The sequence below is a fragment of the Notolepis coatsorum genome (genome assembly GCF_963971535.1).
Source record: "Notolepis coatsorum genome assembly, chromosome: 4".
NCBI classification, from domain to species: Eukaryota; Metazoa; Chordata; class Actinopteri; order Aulopiformes; family Paralepididae; genus Notolepis; species Notolepis coatsorum.
Window position 1 is genome coordinate 179126005 of NC_140168.1, and position 18808 is coordinate 179144812.

General features: G+C 43.3%; 1 protein-coding gene across 1 annotated transcript in view; it reads right to left on the bottom strand.

Annotated features, from left to right (window-relative positions):
* nelfa (negative elongation factor complex member A) overlaps positions 1–18808 on the bottom strand; it is a gene marked incomplete at its 5' end in the record, with an annotated part of 52393 nt that overhangs the window by 25911 nt on the left and 7674 nt on the right. The window contains 5 exons of the mRNA XM_084312420.1: positions 1459–1550; positions 4060–4129; positions 4236–4363; positions 9254–9343; positions 12985–13146. Of these exons, the coding sequence (XP_084168546.1) occupies positions 1459–1550; positions 4060–4129; positions 4236–4363; positions 9254–9343; positions 12985–13146 (542 nt within the window). The remainder of the gene's footprint in view (positions 1–1458; positions 1551–4059; positions 4130–4235; positions 4364–9253; positions 9344–12984; positions 13147–18808) is intronic.

Below are 18808 nucleotides of genomic sequence, written 5' to 3' on the forward strand. Positions count from 1 at the left end.
GTTCACGATGTAGAGGAGCGTGTGCAGCCACGAGGTTCACGATGTAGAGGAGCGTGTGCAGCCACGAGGTTCACGATGTAGAGGAGCGTGTGCAGCCACGAGGTTCACGATGTAGAGGGGCGTGTGCAGCCACGAGGTTCACAATGTAGAGGAGCGCGTGCAGCCACGAGGTTCACGATGTAGAGGAGCGTGTGCAGCCACGAGGTTCACGATGTAGAGGAGCGTGTGCAGCCACGAGGTTCACGATGTAGAGGAGCGCGTGCAGCCATGAGGTTCACGATGTAGAGGAGCGTGCAGCCACGAGGTTCACGATGTAGAGGAGCGTGTGTAGCCACGAGGTTCACGATGTAGAGGGGCGTGTGCAGCCACGAGGTTCACGATGTAGAGGAGCGCGTGCAGCCACGAGGTTCACGATGTAGAGGAGCGTGTGTAGCCACGAGGTTCACGATGTAGAGGAGCGCGTGCAGCCACGAGGTTCACGATGTAGAGGAGCGTGTGCAGCCACGAGGTTCACGATGTAGAGGAGCGTGTGTAGCCACGAGGTTCACGATGTAGAGGAGCGTGTGCAGCCACAAGGTTCACGAGGAGCATGTGCAGCCATGAGGTTCACGATGTAGAGCAGCGTGTACTGTGCAGGCACGAGGTTCACGATGTAGAGGAGCGTGTGCAGCCACAAGGTTCACGAGGAGCATGTGCAGCCACGAGGTTCACGATGTAGAGGAGCGTGTACTGTGCAGGCACGAGGTTCACGAGGAGCGTGTGTAGCCACGAGGTTCACGCCAGGTACGGCAGACACTCCTCCACACTGGAGCCGGGCTATCCTAAACAGTCTACTGGGAAAAGACCGTAGAACTTGTGTAGTTCATTGTGAATGTAAAGGCGCTCCCATAGTCGAGCAGACTGTACACAGAGCAGACTCCGCGGAGGTCCGCGCGGCTCTTTGAGCTTTCATAGTCGAGCAGATCTCACCGGACGTCCGCGGTCTATTTCCTACATTTCTCGCACCAGTTTTACTACATTTCCCACAATTCTGTCTGTTCTACTGTACTGGCAGATCAGAGGGAACATCAGCGGGAGAGAGAGAGAGGGAGAGAGAGAGAGGGAGAGGGAGAGAGAGAGAGAGCGCGCGCTTCACGGGCTCATCTCTCTCCTCGCGCCACCAATCGCTCGCGCAGTGTCACATTTAATGCAGTTCGATGTCAACCAAAACGCCGAGCAGTGTTTTGTGTGACACCAAGTCAGCGGCGCGGATGTCCGCGCGTCAGGAAATAGGAGCTTCGCACCTGTGGGTCTGCTGTCCGCTGAGATCAAAGCTCCGCGGAGTCTGCTCTGTGTACAGTCTGCTCGACTATGGGAGCACCTTAAGTGAGGACAGAGGGACAGCAGGTACCTGTGTAGAGACCAGGCCAGCAGCATAGTCTGGGTGAATGTAAGTGAGGACAGAGAGACAGCAGGTACCTGTGTAGAGACCAGGCCAGCAGCATAGTCTGGGGTGGTGTTCTCCACCACGGCAGCCTCTTCCTTAGCCGCCTTCTCTCCAGCCTCCGTTTCTGTGGTAGACGGACACATGAACTTTATTAGGACAACACTGTTAGGACAAACAAACATTCAGAAATATTAGCATGAATAACAAGTACTTTTAGATATATTACCATTAATAACAAGTATGTTTAGATATATTCTCCCTAAGAAAACCACAGAGAGGCTTCAGCTAATCCAAAACTCTGCAGCCCGACTGCTAACTAGAACCAAAAGGAGAGAGCACATTAGTCCAGTCTTAGCTGCTTTACACTGGCTTCCTGTAACATTTAGAATTGACTTTAAGGTCCTTCTCCTTACATACAAAGCTCTAAATGGACAGGGACCTAGCTACATTGCCAACACTAATAAATTACACACCAGCAAGAACACTGCGATCATCAGCTGCTGGACTACTAGAGGCTCCCAGAAGCAGTCAAAAGAGGATCGGTAATGCAGCCTTTATCAACTATGCCCCAAAACTATGGAACAAACTACCCCAAAACATGAGAGAAGCCAACTCGCTAGACATCTTTAAAAGACAGCTTAAAACTCTCTTTGCTCAGGCATTTCACTGATAGATATCTGCTACCACCTAGTGGCAAGAGGAAACATCAGGGATATCCTGACAACTTGTACTTACCTGCACTATTCTTACCCTGCCTACTCTTATACACTACCTATCAAATTCATGTGTCGGTTATCGCACTTTTTACTTCTTACTGATGACTATTTTTAAACTCAATCATTTTAAACTATTTTTATTATTTGCTAGATCCAAATGTGAAACACTGATTATTTGTATTACTGAATAGAGAGAGCCTATTAGGATGCTAGATCCTAATGTGAAACACTGATTTACCATACCTTGCTATGCTCGCTCATGCCTGTATTTTTTATGTCCGTTCTATTTTATAATTTTTAGACTTTTTAAACTGAATCATTTTAAACTATTTTTATTATTTGTATTACTGAAAACTGTAAGCGGAGAGCCTATTGGGATGCTAGATCCTAATGTGAAACACTGATTTGCCATACCTTGCTACCTGTATCTTTTTTATGCCCGCTTATGCCTGTATTTTTTACTGCTGTGAAGCACTTTGAACTGCAACCTCTGTATGAAAAGTGCTATACAAATAAAGTTATTATTATTATTATTATTATTATATTAGCATTAATAACAAGTACATTTAGATATATTAGCATGAATAACAAGTACCGTACTTTTCGGACTATAAGCCGCGGCTTTTCCCCCAATTTTTCGACCCTGCGGCTTATATAACGGTGCGGCTAATCTATGGATTTTTACAGCCAACTGGGCGCACTCCCTCAGCTCTGTGACCGTCAGATCAGACTCTTAAATCTGGTGCAGCAGTGCACGCCTTGCCCCTCCTCCTCCCCCTCACATCAACAAACCATTAAGGCAGGAGTCTAGTGTATGAGCAGCTCATGGCTCCTCTTTCAACATGCTGCCTACCTACTGTACCCGGCGCTGCTAACTGGCTAACGTTATGAGAGCTAACGTTGCTACCTACTGTACCCGGTGCTGCTAACTGGCTAACGTTATGAGAGCTAACGTTGCTACCTACTGTACCCGGCGCTGCTAACTGGCTAACGTTATGAGAGCTAACGTTGCTACCTACTGTACCCGGCGCTGCTAACTGGCTAATGTTATGAGAGCTAACGTTGCTACCTACTGTACCCGGCGCTGCTAACTGGCTAACGTTATGAGAGCTAACGTTGCTACCTACTGTACCCGGAGCTGCAAACTGGGAGCTGCTAACCGGCTAACGTTATGAGAGCTAACGTTGCTACCTACTGTACCCGGCGCTGCTAACTGGCTAACGTTATGAGAGCTAACGTTGCTACCTACTGTACCCGGAGCTGCAAACTGGGAGCTGCTAACCGGCTAACGTTATGAGAGCTAACGTTGCTACCTACTGTACCCGGCGCTGCTAACTGGCTAACGTTATGAGAGCTAACGTTGCTACCTACTGTACCCGGCGCTGCTAACTGGCTAACGTTATGAGAGCTAACGTTGCTACCTACTGTACCCGGCGCTGCTAACTGGCTAACGTTATGAGAGCTAACGTTGCTACCTACTGTACCCGGCGCTGCTAACTGGCTAACGTTATGAGAGCTAATGTTGCTACCTACTGTACCCGGAGCTGCAAACTGGGAGCTGCTAACCGGCTAACGTTATGAGAGCTAACGTTGCTACCTACAGTACCCGGAGCTGCAAACTGGGAGCTGCTAACCGGCTAACGTTATGAGAGCTAACGTTGCTACCTACTGTAGGGGTCTAGGGGACAGGTGCTCCTCACAGCTTGGCCTTATGAGAGCTAACATTGCTACCTACTGTACCCGGAGCTGCTAACTGGCTAACGTTATGAGAGCTAACGTTGTTACCTACTGTACCCGGAGCTGCGAACTGGCTATCGTTCCTGTTTAAACAAAAATGTTAATAAATGGGAGCTTCCTCAAACAGCCATCTCTTTCCCGACAATCCCCTCTAGAAAAGACACAAAAACAAATATCTACCCAACGTCTTTCTTCTCCTCTTCGCCTCTCGACCGGCTCCGACCATTCCCAGCTCTTTAATGTCTAACAACTGAAATGACAACAAATTGTTAAGTAAACACAAGTGTTTGATTCCATACGTCAATCAAACGGTAGTCCAATAGGTTTAGTCGTGCCATTATTTATAATATCATTACCTTGACCCCTCTCTCCTTCCGTTGGGGCGCCCGTGCAGGGGGAATGGGTGTGCGGTTACTAGGTGGACTGAACATACTGGGGGTGGTGGGGCTGCGGAAGGGGGCCTTGGGAATCCCCTTGAGAGGTGCTGCGACAGAGATGCTAGCATGAGTAACAAGTACTTTCAGAAATATCAGCATGAGTAACAAGTACTTTCAGAAATATCAGCATGAGTAACAAGTACTTTCAGAAATATCAGTATGAATGACATGTCATTATAGATATGTCAGCATGGATAGCAAGTATGTTTAGATATATTAGCATGAATAAATTTGTACTTTCAGAAATATATAATATATACGGTACATGATGGTTAGTCGCTTTGTGTTTTCCTCAGTCAGTCAGAAGCGTTTTGTACTTGCTGAAGCTTGTCTCTGTATAATTATTATTTTTTGTTTAAATATCAACATTATCTGGCCATCCTCAGTAAAGTAAATACTATCAAACTCCTCTGACGTCAGACTGGCATCATCTGGTCTTTCCAAAGACCAGAGATGGGACGGGCGCACGCACACACACACACACACAAAGGGAGAATGGCAGACTTAATGATTTTAGGATACTTCAGCTAATTAAGTTAAATCAACTATTCAGTTAGTTTTTATAGTGTAACGTTTGGCTACTTGAGAGAGACTCTCGTTATGCGCGACTCAGTCTGACTTGCGGAGCACGCACTGCCAGCCAGGCCTTTATGCGATGGAGAGATTCAGATACAATTTAACACAAACGGTTCGAAATATATTAATGTTTCTCTGCATATTTTCACACCGCCAACAGAGTAGGCTACTGGGTGCGTCTCGGGATGGTAGCTGTCATTTCTGCATGTCTCTGTAGACCATGCCGCGTCACCGTTTTAAAGTCACAGTGAAGATGGATTTATATTTATCATTTAAGCAAATCCCACGCCATTCCACAATCATTCAGAATTCCGTGTTAATATCTCAATTCCGTTAAATCATCTGCGATTCCGCGATCGCGGATTCCATAGGGCCCTAGTTGACCGCACTATTATTCAGACTTGACTTAATCCTCTTTACCCCGTTGGGGGGCATAGGGCGTCCACCAGAGCTCTCCATCTCACTCTCTTCTGGGCCAGGGCCTTTGCTTCTTGCCAGCTCACTCCAACGTTCTTTAGGTCTTGGAGTGTGGAACGTCTCCAGGTGTTTCTCGGCCTACCGGCTTTCCTCTTCCCCTGCGGGTTGTAGTCCAAGGCCTGTCTAGTGATGTTGTTTGAGTCCTTCCTAAGGGTATGCCCTATTCAGTTCCACTTTCTCCTTTTGATGGTGGTAGCTATGCTGTCCTGGTTGGTTATCCTCCACAGCTCTTCATTTGTGGTTTTGATGGGCCACCACAGCTTGAGGATGTAGCGCAGGCATTTGTTGACAAACACCTGGATCTTGCTTGTGTCCTATATGCTCTGTAAATATTTTTTATGTACAGATACCGAGATGTCACACCATGTTACCTGTTAATTGCACAATGTTGTTTTTATTGGATTCTATTACCGTAATTCCTCTAATAGTAACCCCGGCTTGTATTTGTTTCAACTGTAGTGGGTACCAGGCTTGTATTAGGAGGAGGCCTGTATAAGAGGGAGGCCTATATTTCAAATTTTCAAACGGATCATAATGAATAAATCAACATTTTGTGTCAGTTTGAACCCAGTAAAATGTACTGGGTTCATTTATTGAAACCAAGTACTGTATGAAATAGTAAACAGTGCAATTACAGGTGGTCACTGGTAATTTCAACGTTTTCAAAGTGAAATCAAGTAACTAGCTCAGTATGCAGCTCAGTATATTAGTAACCCGGCTTGTATTAGGAGGCCGGCTTATAATTGCTTAGCTCAAGAGCGCACCCGGCCATTAATAGAGACCCGGCTTGTATTTGAGACCCGGTTACTATTAGAGGAATTACGGTATATGTTGTACCACTGTATTGCACATCGTTGCGGGCAAGACCACCCGCATTTCATTGTATACTTGTATGCCGTGACAAATAAAACTCTTGACTTGAGGTAGTCTTCCACATCTCAGAGCCGTATAGCAGGACAGTCTTCACATTGGTATTGAAGATCCGTAGCTTGGTGTTGTTGGAGAGTTGCTTGGACAACGAGATTGGCCCGAGTATCCTGAATGCTACCTGTGCTTTGCTGATGCGTGTCTCTATGTCCCTGTCTGCTCCTCCATCCCTGCTGATGTTACTCCCTAGGTAGGTGAAGTGCTCCACGTCCTCTATGGCCTCTCCCTTTGGATTTAACCTCATGGTCTTGGTTTTTCCAGTGTTTATCTTGAGTCCAAGCTGGTCACTGTTAGTCTGTAACCTATCTGTCTTCTGTTGCATGTGTGTGTGGTTTTCAGAGACTAGCGCATGGTCGTCTGCGAAATCCAGGTCCTCGAGCTGGGTAAACAAGGTCCACTGGATTCCTGTCCGTTGATTTTCAGTTCTTCTCATGATCCAGTCAATGGCAATGAGGAAAATCAAAGGAGAAAGAAGACAACCCTGCTGCACCCCTGTTGTGATGGCAAAGGTGTCTGACATACCATTATTCAGGGACATTGATTACTCCCGTAATCATCAACATATTTAAAAAGACACACAGAACACATAGAACACCATCTACACAGAGTTGACATATATCAACGACTTACATAAAGAATGGGCGTGTACAGAAATCAAGGCACTAGTCTAATCTTTGCTCGATTCAAAATCGAGATAATGAGAGCTGTAGCCTTGAGAAATGTATGCATGTTAGAGCTGTCCCCGAGTTTTTTGGGTTTCGATCTTAGCCAGGGTTTTTCGAACGGACATTCGAACCATAGTTTTTAATCATGCAAAAAATGTGCTTCTAAAAAAATGTCTGGTTAAAATCAGTACTGTCGAGTCTTGACTTTAGGCACATAGCGCACATTTATGCATATAACGTAGCGCATATTACTGCGGTTATTAATAGTAGTAGTACCTACTTACTGGTCACGGGAGGCTTCAATAACGTTTGGATGGTAATCCATTTTGTGAATCCATTTGTTGAAACAACATCTTTGTTGGCCGACAGCTCCTGCTATCTTAGGCTGCGGTTACACTAGGCCCGGTTTTCGTTTCAGTTTTCAGTTTCAGTTTTGCTTTTCAGAACGCTACGTAATGGCAGGCAAGTTAGACATTGTTTTTGCCTCCTGAGCACAGTGATGTATATACATGTAGTACAATGCCAAAGCAGTAGGTGGCGATGTAGTTCAAACATGAAGGCCATTTTCAACCAATCAGAAAAGTTGAATGTGCCAATACACTTCCTGCTAAAAATCAACAATCCACCATCTTTAAATGCCTCGTGTGAGCCATTTAGCCAACGTAGCATTTATTTTTCAGCAAAGAAAGTGCAATAAAAGTGCAATAAACAAAACGGATACATTCACTGTGTGTTCTGCCTCTCATTTGTTGATGAAACAAAACTAACATCAACACAATTGACCACCAAGAACGGAGTTTAGTCTCACAAAAAGATCGTCTGCGATTTTGTTAGCTTACGTGCTAACATGATTGGGATATGCCAGTATAACAGTATAGCATTGTGGCTAGAAGCAAAGTTTGTTAGCTTACATGCTAACGCGATTGGAATATGCCATTATAACAGTATAGCATTGTGGCTAGCAGCTTGGTAACATTAATGCTAGCCGAATGTGGATGTAAACTTTATTTAACAGATTGCAGAATGGGTACAATACAATATGGCTCAATACAAACAATTGTTAAGGGAATGCAGACTGTTGTAGCTTGGACTGGGCTCCTTATAACAATAACTTGACGACACATGGTAGCCGCAGCTACTTGGGACAGCTCTGCTGTAAACACTGGAAATAACCGTGCAGGTCTCTACTGCGCATGGGCGTTGAGCAACAACGGCTCCGTATTCGGCTCACGCAGATTACATGGCACCATTGTCGGTGAGTTTTGGCGAGTATCCAAAACGAAAACACCTTTTCAGCGTTGCCAGTAGGACAACGCGTTTTCCTGCCAAAACGGCGTTTCTTTTTAACTTGGACAGCAAACGTAATCATTCAGCAACAAAAACGTTGCTGTATTCCCCAGTGTAACCATGGCCTTAGCGTTAGCAAGCTAAACGTGTTAGTCTGACTTGATTAACGTGCATAATAGGGGTGGGAATCGCCAGAGACCTCACGATACGATAGTATCGTGATACTTGCGTCACGATACGATAGTATCGCGATACTAAATATATCGCGATACGCCGAGTATTTTTTTTTCTTTTTTCACATTTAATTTATTACCTTTTTTTCAACTGCAAAGTAAAACTTTGTCAACATGTTTTATCTAATAAAATAAAGTTCAGTCTGTTCATCTCACTTCAATCATTTTTATTGCAGAACATGGTATTTTCTCAAGCAGACAGATGTAAACACTGTAATCTGTGTTGCATGTACCTGACAAACTGAACTGTTTGTATTACAGTCATATTCCATATATTTCCCCCACCCCTAGTGCATAACATACCTGTGTAACGTTAAGTAACTTGTGTTCCGCTGGGAAAGTTCAGCATCACTGCATTACACTTGGTTTAAACGTCCATTCGGAAACCTTCTATTATGAAATAAGATGGGTGAGTGTGAGTCACTCAACTCTCTTTTTTGCATGATTGATTAATTTCCTGATAATGTATGACGTGACCCCTCCTCATCTCGACTAGACTGTGTTGTCCTGTGTTCACGCATGACTTTCCAATTATTGTAAACACAACATAGTACTGTGATATTCTGATATATCAAATTCTGATATATATTTTTCGTGTAAAAAAAAATTTAAAAAATAAAACAAAGATTTTAAATAAAAAATTATTAAAAAGCGGAGGTTCGAACCCATTAATTAAGATTTGAATGCCAACGTAACCAACGAAGGTCCGAACGTTCGAGCTCAGCCCTAATGCGTGTGTGTGTGTGTGCGTGTGTGTCAGGGTTAAACTCACTGGTGGTGTCGATCTTTTTTACCAGGCCTCTCCCTTTGGCGTGGAAAGGCACTCCGGCTGTCTTTTTCAGCTGCTGAGCCGTTTCTGTGGCTGAAAACGGACAAGAGCACAAGAAGTCAAGCAGAGAAGACGGGTAGTCATTTACATTTCTACACGTGGTAAACGAAGCCCTTGGTTCCCCTGTGTGCGGCCCGTGCAACATACTCCATAGACACGTGGACGGTTACTAGGCCTGCCGCGATAAGCAATAAATCGATTAATTGCCGCGATAATTAAAATTAATGCAATGATTTTGACGGGCGCGATTAATTGCTATTTGCGCGTTTGTTTTAATGAGGCGGAACCAGTGCCCCTTGTCAGTCACTGTCCGTGTTGGGAGGCGGGCCGCTGGCTTTACTACAGAGCACAGCACAGGAGCTCCGTGGGGCAACGCCACATAGCTTAACTACATTTCTCAAGTGTTGCTCCTTTTAACCAAGTAGCGTTATTTATAGTGTAACGTTAGCTATTTTTAGACCCAAGTAGAAACTGGACTGCTAAATAAAGATGAAAGATCGAGTGTTGATTCTCATTCAATGCTAACATTAGCTAAATAGCTAACAAACGAAATACAACGTATAGCATAGCTACAACACAGAATAACGTTAATACAATTACATGCATCATTGTTTACAATGAACGGGTGGGGCTAGTCAAAGGACTGGACACGGGGACAAGTTAAACATGAATTCATTTATTATAACGTAGTAGGTAGTTTCGAGTCGTGCTGCAGTGCCTACGCACCACAGCTATTCTATTATATACTGCTTTGACGCTTCCTCCTCATCGTTGATTTCCTGTAGTAGCTGCATCTAACGTTAGTAGCTAACGTTAAAACTAACCTAAAGTTAGTTGTTCACCAACAATCTCAATATTTGTTTTATCATTAGCTCAAAAACACAGAACCGGACGAGACAAGTTGTCGGCTCATAGGTTCTGCTAGGATAATCACAACAATACTTCCGGTCCGGTCGGTGGGCTTCAAAATAAAAGTCTAAAACACCGGAAAAGACGGAGCGGTGGGCTTCAAAATAAAAGTTTTGGGAAATAAATGTCTCAAAAAAAAATTCTCTAACCGGTCGCAATAATATCTCTTATCGCGATATTTTCGGGGGCAATTAATCGCCCAGCAAAATGTGTTATCGTGGCAGGCCTAACGGTTACCGTCAGATACAAAAGTCTGATATCCTGTCAGCAAAAACGAGAAAAGATTCTAGCTTTGTCTATTCTTGCCAAGCTGCCGCCTGGCAGGGGTGTAAATAAAGTACTAATCAACCACAGAAAAAGGTACATATTGTACGTTATGTTATAGCCACAAGTAATAAATTGAAGTATTTACAAAAATGTACAAATAGGTTATTACAAATAAGTACATATTACATTTTTTTCAGAAAACTTTTTTTCCTCTGCTGGGAACGAACCCGGGGCACTCACATGGGAGGCAAGTGCATTTACCTCAAGACTACCGAGACACAGCCTTGCCCAAACCCTAACCATAACCGCACTGTTACCTTAAACTAACCATAACCGTCAAACCCTAAATCTTAACAATAACATTAAAGGTCCCATGCATTATAAATGGCCTTTTCCAGTGTTTAGCATTGTTTCCTAGCAATTGGGGATTATATCAATGTGGTCTGTGTCCAGGGAGCGAAATTAACTTTTTGACTCACCGGCCAGTGGCGGGTAGATGGGAAGAGTCTACCCGCCAAGCATATTTCTTACCTGCCTTTTTTTGATTAAAAAAAAATATATATATATTTTATATAAAAAAAATGTTTTTAAATAAAATATATATTATATAATCATACTTGTAGTTGTATTATCTGCGAGACATCGCCACCACGCAATAAGTCAAAATGCTTGCTATCTGCAAACAGCTCCACTGTCTGTGTGTATACTTGAGTAGCCTCCAGCTCCAGCAAGGATTCTCCGGCCCTGCAGCTAGACCCTATATTCAGCTAGACCCTACATTCAGCATGCAAGGATTCTCCGGCGATGCAGCTGGACCCTATTTATAACATTACGGTTATTTTGTCAACTCACATTCAACATGCCCTCAGCTAGAATACGCATTCAATCAATGTTATAAGACATTGATATCAGGAGCTATCTGTAGCTACTGCTAGCCCGGTAGATAACGTTAAGACAATTTAGTTTACTGGGACAGATCGATCTAACGTGAGCTAGCTAACGCGAGCTAGCTAACGAGGGAACGGAGGTATTATGCAGCTCATGGAGGTCCGATCTAGACTAGAGCAGACTGCTACCATTCTGAGAGCTTAACGTTAGCACTAGAGCTGCGGGCGAGCTGCTACCATTCTGAGAGCTTAACGTTAGCAGTGGCACTAGAGCTGCGGGCGAGCTGCTATCATTCTGAGAGCTTAACGTTAGCACTAGAGCTGCGGGCGAGCTGCTATCATTCTGAGAGCTTAACGTTAGCACTAGAGCTGCGGGCGAGCTGCTATCATTCTGAGAGCTTAACGTTAGCACTAGAGCTGCGGGCGAGCTGCTATCATTCTGAGAGCTTAATGTTAGCACTAGAGGTGTGGGCGAGCTGCTATCATTCTGAGAGCTTAACGTTAGCAGTGGCACTAGAGCTGCGGGCCGCTCGTGTTGATACGAGCAGAAGCCAATAGTATCCCGCTGCAGGGCTGGCCCGGCTGGGCGGATATGACTCGTTGCCACGTTTTTTTTCAAAATAAGAATATCATACGAACCGAATGCTGCTAACTGCCGGAGCCATCGATATTATGACTCTAGCTGCGCTTGGGCCGGAAATGAGACCCGCACAGATTTTCAAAATAAGAGTATCGTTATGAACTACACGTCCACACGCCACACGGCGGGCAGGGCTCTCATTGGCAAGCGCCAGAGGTAAAAACTGAGCGCCCCTGGCGGGCGGCGGGCTTTAATTTCGCCCCCTGTCTGTGTCGTTAATTATCATATTGACTCATCAGTCTAGTCTCGAGTTCACGAGATCTTCCCTCACTCAACTAAGCTGTTCTGATTTGACAGTTTTGCTGACGTGAATATAGCACCGATTTGCAGTAACGCCCCCTCTATGGTTGTAGCGCATAGTAGTGTAACCCGACACTTCCTCAAACGGGTTTTGATAGAGAAGCAGAGAACGAGCGAGAGAGACCGGCGGGACCACGTGCAGAAGTGTGTATAAAAATTTGTTTGCGCCATCCCTCTCCCTCGTCAGCGCATTTACACACAAACTTGACTGCGTCTCTCTCTCTCTCTCTCTCTCGTATGTATCACGCTGTGTGGGTGACTGTCACTCAAAGCGCTTATGGGCGGAGCCCATCCAATAACAGCCTGAAATCCTGAGGCTGAAAAATGATGCTTTTGAGTACTTGATTAGAAATATGAAACAATAAATGTATTTGAAAAAAACCTTACAGATGTCTCCCATAGACTCACAGGAATTGTGTAAAGTTGCCCAAATAGTGCAAGGAATAGCAATTCATGTCCCCTTTAAAACAAACCATCATCGTAGAACTCACACAATGATTTGGACTTTTCCCAGAGGCAAAACGTAATAATTATTACTTATACAAGACGTAAATATATTACTTATGGCTATAACATAACATACATTTTCCTGTGGTCGATTAGTACTTTATCTATGTTTTCAAATGAGACCGTGTTGGTACCAGATTTTCTTTATCATATTGGAAACTTACATTTCTGTAGCAGCTCCGCCCTGAGGGTGGCGCTCTTTGGCTTCCTCTTCAGCTGGAAGTGCTTGACGGGGGGTGTGAGCGGTCCCACCAAGGTGGTCAGAGCACTCTTGTTGAGGTACTGACACTCCAGCGGCAGCATGACGGACGCCTCGCACTCGCTCACTGGTGAGGGGGAGGAGACGGAGGAGGGGGTTACTAAGAGACAGGTGTTTGAGGATATCCAGTAGGTCAAATACACAAGGAGTTCCTATCTCAGCTAAATGACATAAGACGCATACAGTCCCATTTCATAGGAGAGATAGTAGAGATAAACTCCAGGACACAGGTGCTCAAGTCATCTGTATGAACTCAAGACCATCAGATTCATCATTGATAGCATGATGTAGCTATATTCTGTCTGAATCGCTTCAAGCAAGTCTGAGGTGATGTAGTCTCAAAATCAAACGCCACCCATTGAAATTATTTTCAATAATTTACACTAGTGGTACTTGGTGGTACTGCTGGTGGTACTTGAAAACATTTACAAAAAAGCACACTTTTTTTTTCTTCAGTCAGGCCACTGAACTTAGAAGCAGGCCAGGCCAGTGTTTCTGGTTGCGGCGGCGCGATAGTTAGATAACCTAAGTGGGGAACAACCAGGAGATCACTGTGACAGAGAGTAATTCAGTCTAAACAGTCATAAATCTTTAATTCAACTTCAGCCCTGATCATAACTTTTTTTTTGTAATGTCAGATAAAAAATGAAATACTCCCACTTTTCTGAAAAGAGTTAGTGATAAATCTGACATTACAAAAAATCCATCAAAATCTGTGTTGCTGCTACTCATTGACACATGCCTAGCCTAGCCTGTAATAATCCCCCCAGAAAAATTTACTTTGCATTTGATATATTGAAAATATTTTACTGTGTGTTTTTTTTAACAATAATTTGTGATGCCATCACACAAACTGGCATTTAAAGGGTAAAAATTCAAAAATGTATTGAATATGCGTTTTCTTTTCTTTTTTACAATAATTTGTGATGCCCATCACAAACACTGGCATTTAAAGGGTAAAAATTCAAAAAGTCCTGCACCAGAATGCAGGAAATTAAGTTTTTGTAACAAAATAATTGTGTGTGTGTGTGTGTGTGTGTGTGTGTGTGTGTGTGTGTGTGTGTGTGTGTGTGTGTGTGTGTGTGTGTGTGTGTGTGTGTGTGTGTGAGAGAGAATGATGGACAATTGCTTGCTGTGTGAGAGAGAGAGAGATAGAGAGAGAATTAAGTACATTTGCTGAAATACAGTTCTTAATTTTCTCACTTGCTATGTGAGAATGTTAGTTATTATGTTCTCAATACCCCTTGCATTGTATGAGTTGTGTGGAAGCGTTTGCTAGTTCTAGTGCTATCCCTTTGTACATTGTGGCTGTGTCTGACAAAAGTTAACAATAAATAATGGTATTAGGAATACATTTGCCTCCTGCGTGAACTGTGCATAGCTGAATAGACTGTATTTTAACGCCAGCCATATGGTGGTACTTGGAGAGCCAGCTACGTTCTCAGGTGGTACTTGGTGTAAAAAGTTTGAGAACCACCATTCTCTGCCACCACTTTGATCATCCTAAACCATTCTCTGCCAGTACTATAAGTCTATGGAGATGTTCACCTTCTTTGCAGGGCTATAACTTTTTAAATTGTATTGCTAAATTGACATTACTATGGCCCATTCAACATCGATTAGCTATCGTTCAGGATGTAGGAACGTTTTACTTTTTCATTCACACATTCATACGAAAATACCGTCTAGAGTATAAATGTTTTTATCGTTTTCTGCAGTATTTCCTAGAACGTGATATAGACATAAATGCATATATTAGATTATCAAATGCTGTTTGATACCGATCAACGTTATATTAAAAATGTTAACTGTACATGGTCCTAATAGTACGGTGGCTTAGCAAAAAAAATTGGACGCGCCGGACAAAAGCACCAAATTTTGTCCACATGTTCCCCATCACCATAGCTTTCATTTTGGTGTAGGGGCCACGTCATCATGATGGATTTCAAGATGGTACCATTTTCATTAAGCCCAACTGTTGGGAAGGGGGTTTTAATAGGCAATGATTCAAAATTATGTAAAATTTTCGACCTAGAGAAAACTGCCATGCTCATCTTCCAAAAGGTCCCTTGGCTGTTCACATGAATATATCAGAGTGCACATTGGTTTTATAGGTACCCAGTACCACACGCATCTTCTTTCCAGACATACCCACTTTGTCCAACTTGCATGCTATTTGGGGCAATAATCAAGCAGGTTTGTGCATGTGGTACAAATGTGTCGAACATTGGGTTAGGGTTTGTTGTTAGAATGTTGAACATAGAAGATCAATTTGGGTGTCAAACTACACATTTTCTGGGTCAATAAATGTGTTAATGCTATGAAGAACATCCTGGTCGTTTGGTCATTACGGTGTTGATGACCGGTATAGCCACCGACAGCAGTCATGAGACGTGCACTGAGAGTATGGCCACCGCGGGAATTTTTATGAAACATTCTGATATTTTCGCAGGTCTTGTGCAGTGGTCTCGTGCGTGCCACTGTCAACCAAGCGACCGACAGTGGCACGACTCGAGACGCGCACCGTTTGACAATGATATGCATGCATGCAGCATAATTTGCGAGTGCTCTCGCGAGTCGTGACTGAGGAGATGGCCCACAGGCCGCAGGAATTTCTATAAACATTCTGATACTTTGATTAGTTAACTATCTATTCCGTTAGTTAACTATGTATTGATAGATAACTTATTACATATTAATGATATTGTAAGGGGCAGGACCAGATAAGCTTTGCTTCTTTCTGTCCCTTCTCGAACAAAACCATTTGTCTTGAGCTATGTTGATTATTCCCTCCATAGGAAGATATATTTAAATGTATTTGTATTTTATTTCGTTTTTTTTTTTATTATTATTATTACAAATGTGTGTTTATGGTTGAAAATGTTCGAGATAAATAAAGATCAAATCAAATCTAACTGAAGAAGTTATCCCTCTTCTAACAAGAGAGAAAAACGTATAGTTTAGGGATGGGTACCGAATTCGGTACTTTTAAAAGGTACTTACCGAAACACGTCGGTACTACGGAGTATCGATTCACGTGAGATACCGTAAATATATATATATTTTTTTAACCTTTTCTATACATATCAGGGCCGACGTTCCACTCTACTGGTTAAAGTTGCATACTCGTGAGTAGTACGTTCGTTGATAAAGAAAAATAAGGTCCACAGCCGCTCCGGTGTAAAACAAAGATATCCAAATGGTTTATTTCTCTTCCACAGCGAAGTCTTTCTTTACAGAAGTGATCCTAAAGCTATTTTCCTAAATATTCACGTCACTACTACAAGGTAAGAAAACTGTATTTTCCCAGTCTCCAAAATCACCGCCGACTCGACACATGAAAATTCCTCCTCACCTGAAAGCCGTAAAAATAAACAGCAAAACGGTAGGCAAGGCACCCTGGTCTAGAAATGCAGGCTTCAATCTATGTTGTTTAGTCTATCTGTTCAGTACTGCTCAGCACTGTTTCAAGATGCACAATGAGCTCTTCTTCTTCTTCTTCTTCTTCTTTAGAATTTCCGGCAGTGTAGACGCATCGTGACGTATTAGGGTGGGAATCACCAGTTTCATCATGATACGATACGATATCGATTCTTTGGACAACGATACGATATTTGCCGATATCACAAAGTCTCTCACGATACAATACGATACAATTAGATTCAGGTGCCTGCGATCGATATGAGATGATATCATATGCCCATTTAACACAATCAGTAACATTTAGATCAACAAAAAAAAGGTAATGAAAATATCATTTGACATTTGTATTTTTGAGGTCTTCCAGACATTTAAAGGAAAATCAATCTATTGTTTTTAATACAAATAGAGTAAGACCTCCTGTTCACTGTAAAGTGCCACGTTTTTATATATTGAGCTTTAAACTTTAAGCAAACATTTTTGGAACTCAAAACTCACAACCTCCCTCTCCCAAACCGTTCCTACAACAATTTGTTGATGTTGCATGATCATGTATAGGCCTACATTTATTATGTATTATATTGTTTATGTTTAAATAACATTTAAACATCAAACTCCTCTGACCTCATCTGGTCTTTCCAAAGACGCGCGCACACACACACACACAGAAAGGGAGAATGCTATGCTGTAACATCTACACACACGGAGCTACTGCTGTTGTTCTTGGGCGGATATGAGACTCGCCACAGGATTTTCAAAATAAGAGTATCGATATGAATCGATCTTATTACATCGCATCGATCCGATTCGATTGTTGATAATTACATCGATGTATCGATCTGGATCGATGTATCGTCCCACCCCTACGTATTACTGCCCTCCGCAGTTCTTTTGATGAGCTCTTCTTCTTTCTTCTTTTGAATTTCCCGCAGGCGTATTACTGCCCTCCTCAGTTCTTACACTACGCTAGTGGTATGGTTTCCATAGTTAGGCCTCTGGTAAATCAACTTTTGATTGTTTACCCTCTTCTTCTTACTATCGACTCTATCTCCTTCTTCTCTGCTCCTCTTGCCTGTCCAATACTAATAAATACAATAACGCTATATCCTCTGATACAACTCTGACACGTGCAGAAATGTCAGCACTGACTCTGTGATCAGCTGGTGGTTCTCATTATCCATGCCAAAGAAAGATTTAAGAGAGAAGGAAGAGACTCCCAACTCTATCAGACTTTTATAAAAGATTTCCCTCTCTTTCCTATACCTTTCACATTCTAGGAAAACATGCCAGACAGTTTCAGTCTCTCCACATTCACACCACCCATCTGGATGTTTTCCCACAATGCACAAGGTACTGTTCAACTCACAGTGTCCCAGCCTCAATCTACACATCTTCACCCTATCACTCCTAGACCCATACAATATATTCAACAATTCTCTCTGAAGGGCAATGAGCTCTTCTTCTTCTTCTTTTGAATTTCCGGCAGTGTATCGTGGCGTATTACTACCCTCCGCAGTTCTTTTGATGAGCTCTTCTTCTTTTCCCGCAGTCTACTGGAATCCGTCATCCCCTACATTGTCCATTGGAGTGCAGCTAATGCTGCTACTTCCTGTCTGAGCCCCCCTCTGCGAGACACGCCTTGCCCCCTGCGATCTTATTCTGGACTGCTTGGTCCCTCTCAACCCCCTCATCCAATTCCCTGACCACCTCCTCCCATTTCAGACCTTCCATTCCCAAATGTTGAACGCTATCCTAACAATCATCTTTACCCCATCTGTTCTACCCTTAGCCTCTGCCATACCATTAACTACCCCTGCCACGAAGGCCACAATACCAAATTTCTCCTCCCTTACCCTCTCTCTATCCTCCTGCTCTACCCTCTCTGCCAAGAGCCCTTCTCCAACCCCCTGCACCCTATCTTGACTTCCCTGTCCTACCCTGCTAGCCGCCTCAGCATACGATAACTTACCCTCCCTTCTCACTCTCTGAACCGCGACCTCCCTCTTCATCACCTCACACCCCCTAAATGCTACACTATGCTCCCCACCACATGACCACAACTACAACACCTCAGCTGCACTCCCTCACCACACTTCCCATATTCATGTTCCCCGCCACACCTAGCACACCTCTGCCCCTTCCTACACGTAATAGCTATATGGCCAAACTCCTGGCACCTATAACACCTAAGAGGACTCTCAACAAATGTTCTAGAAGGTTCTATTATGACAAATAATACGGTTCAATGACTATCTAAATCCAATCAATATTCCTAATGCCGTTTCAATGTAAGGTTATAAAAATAAACA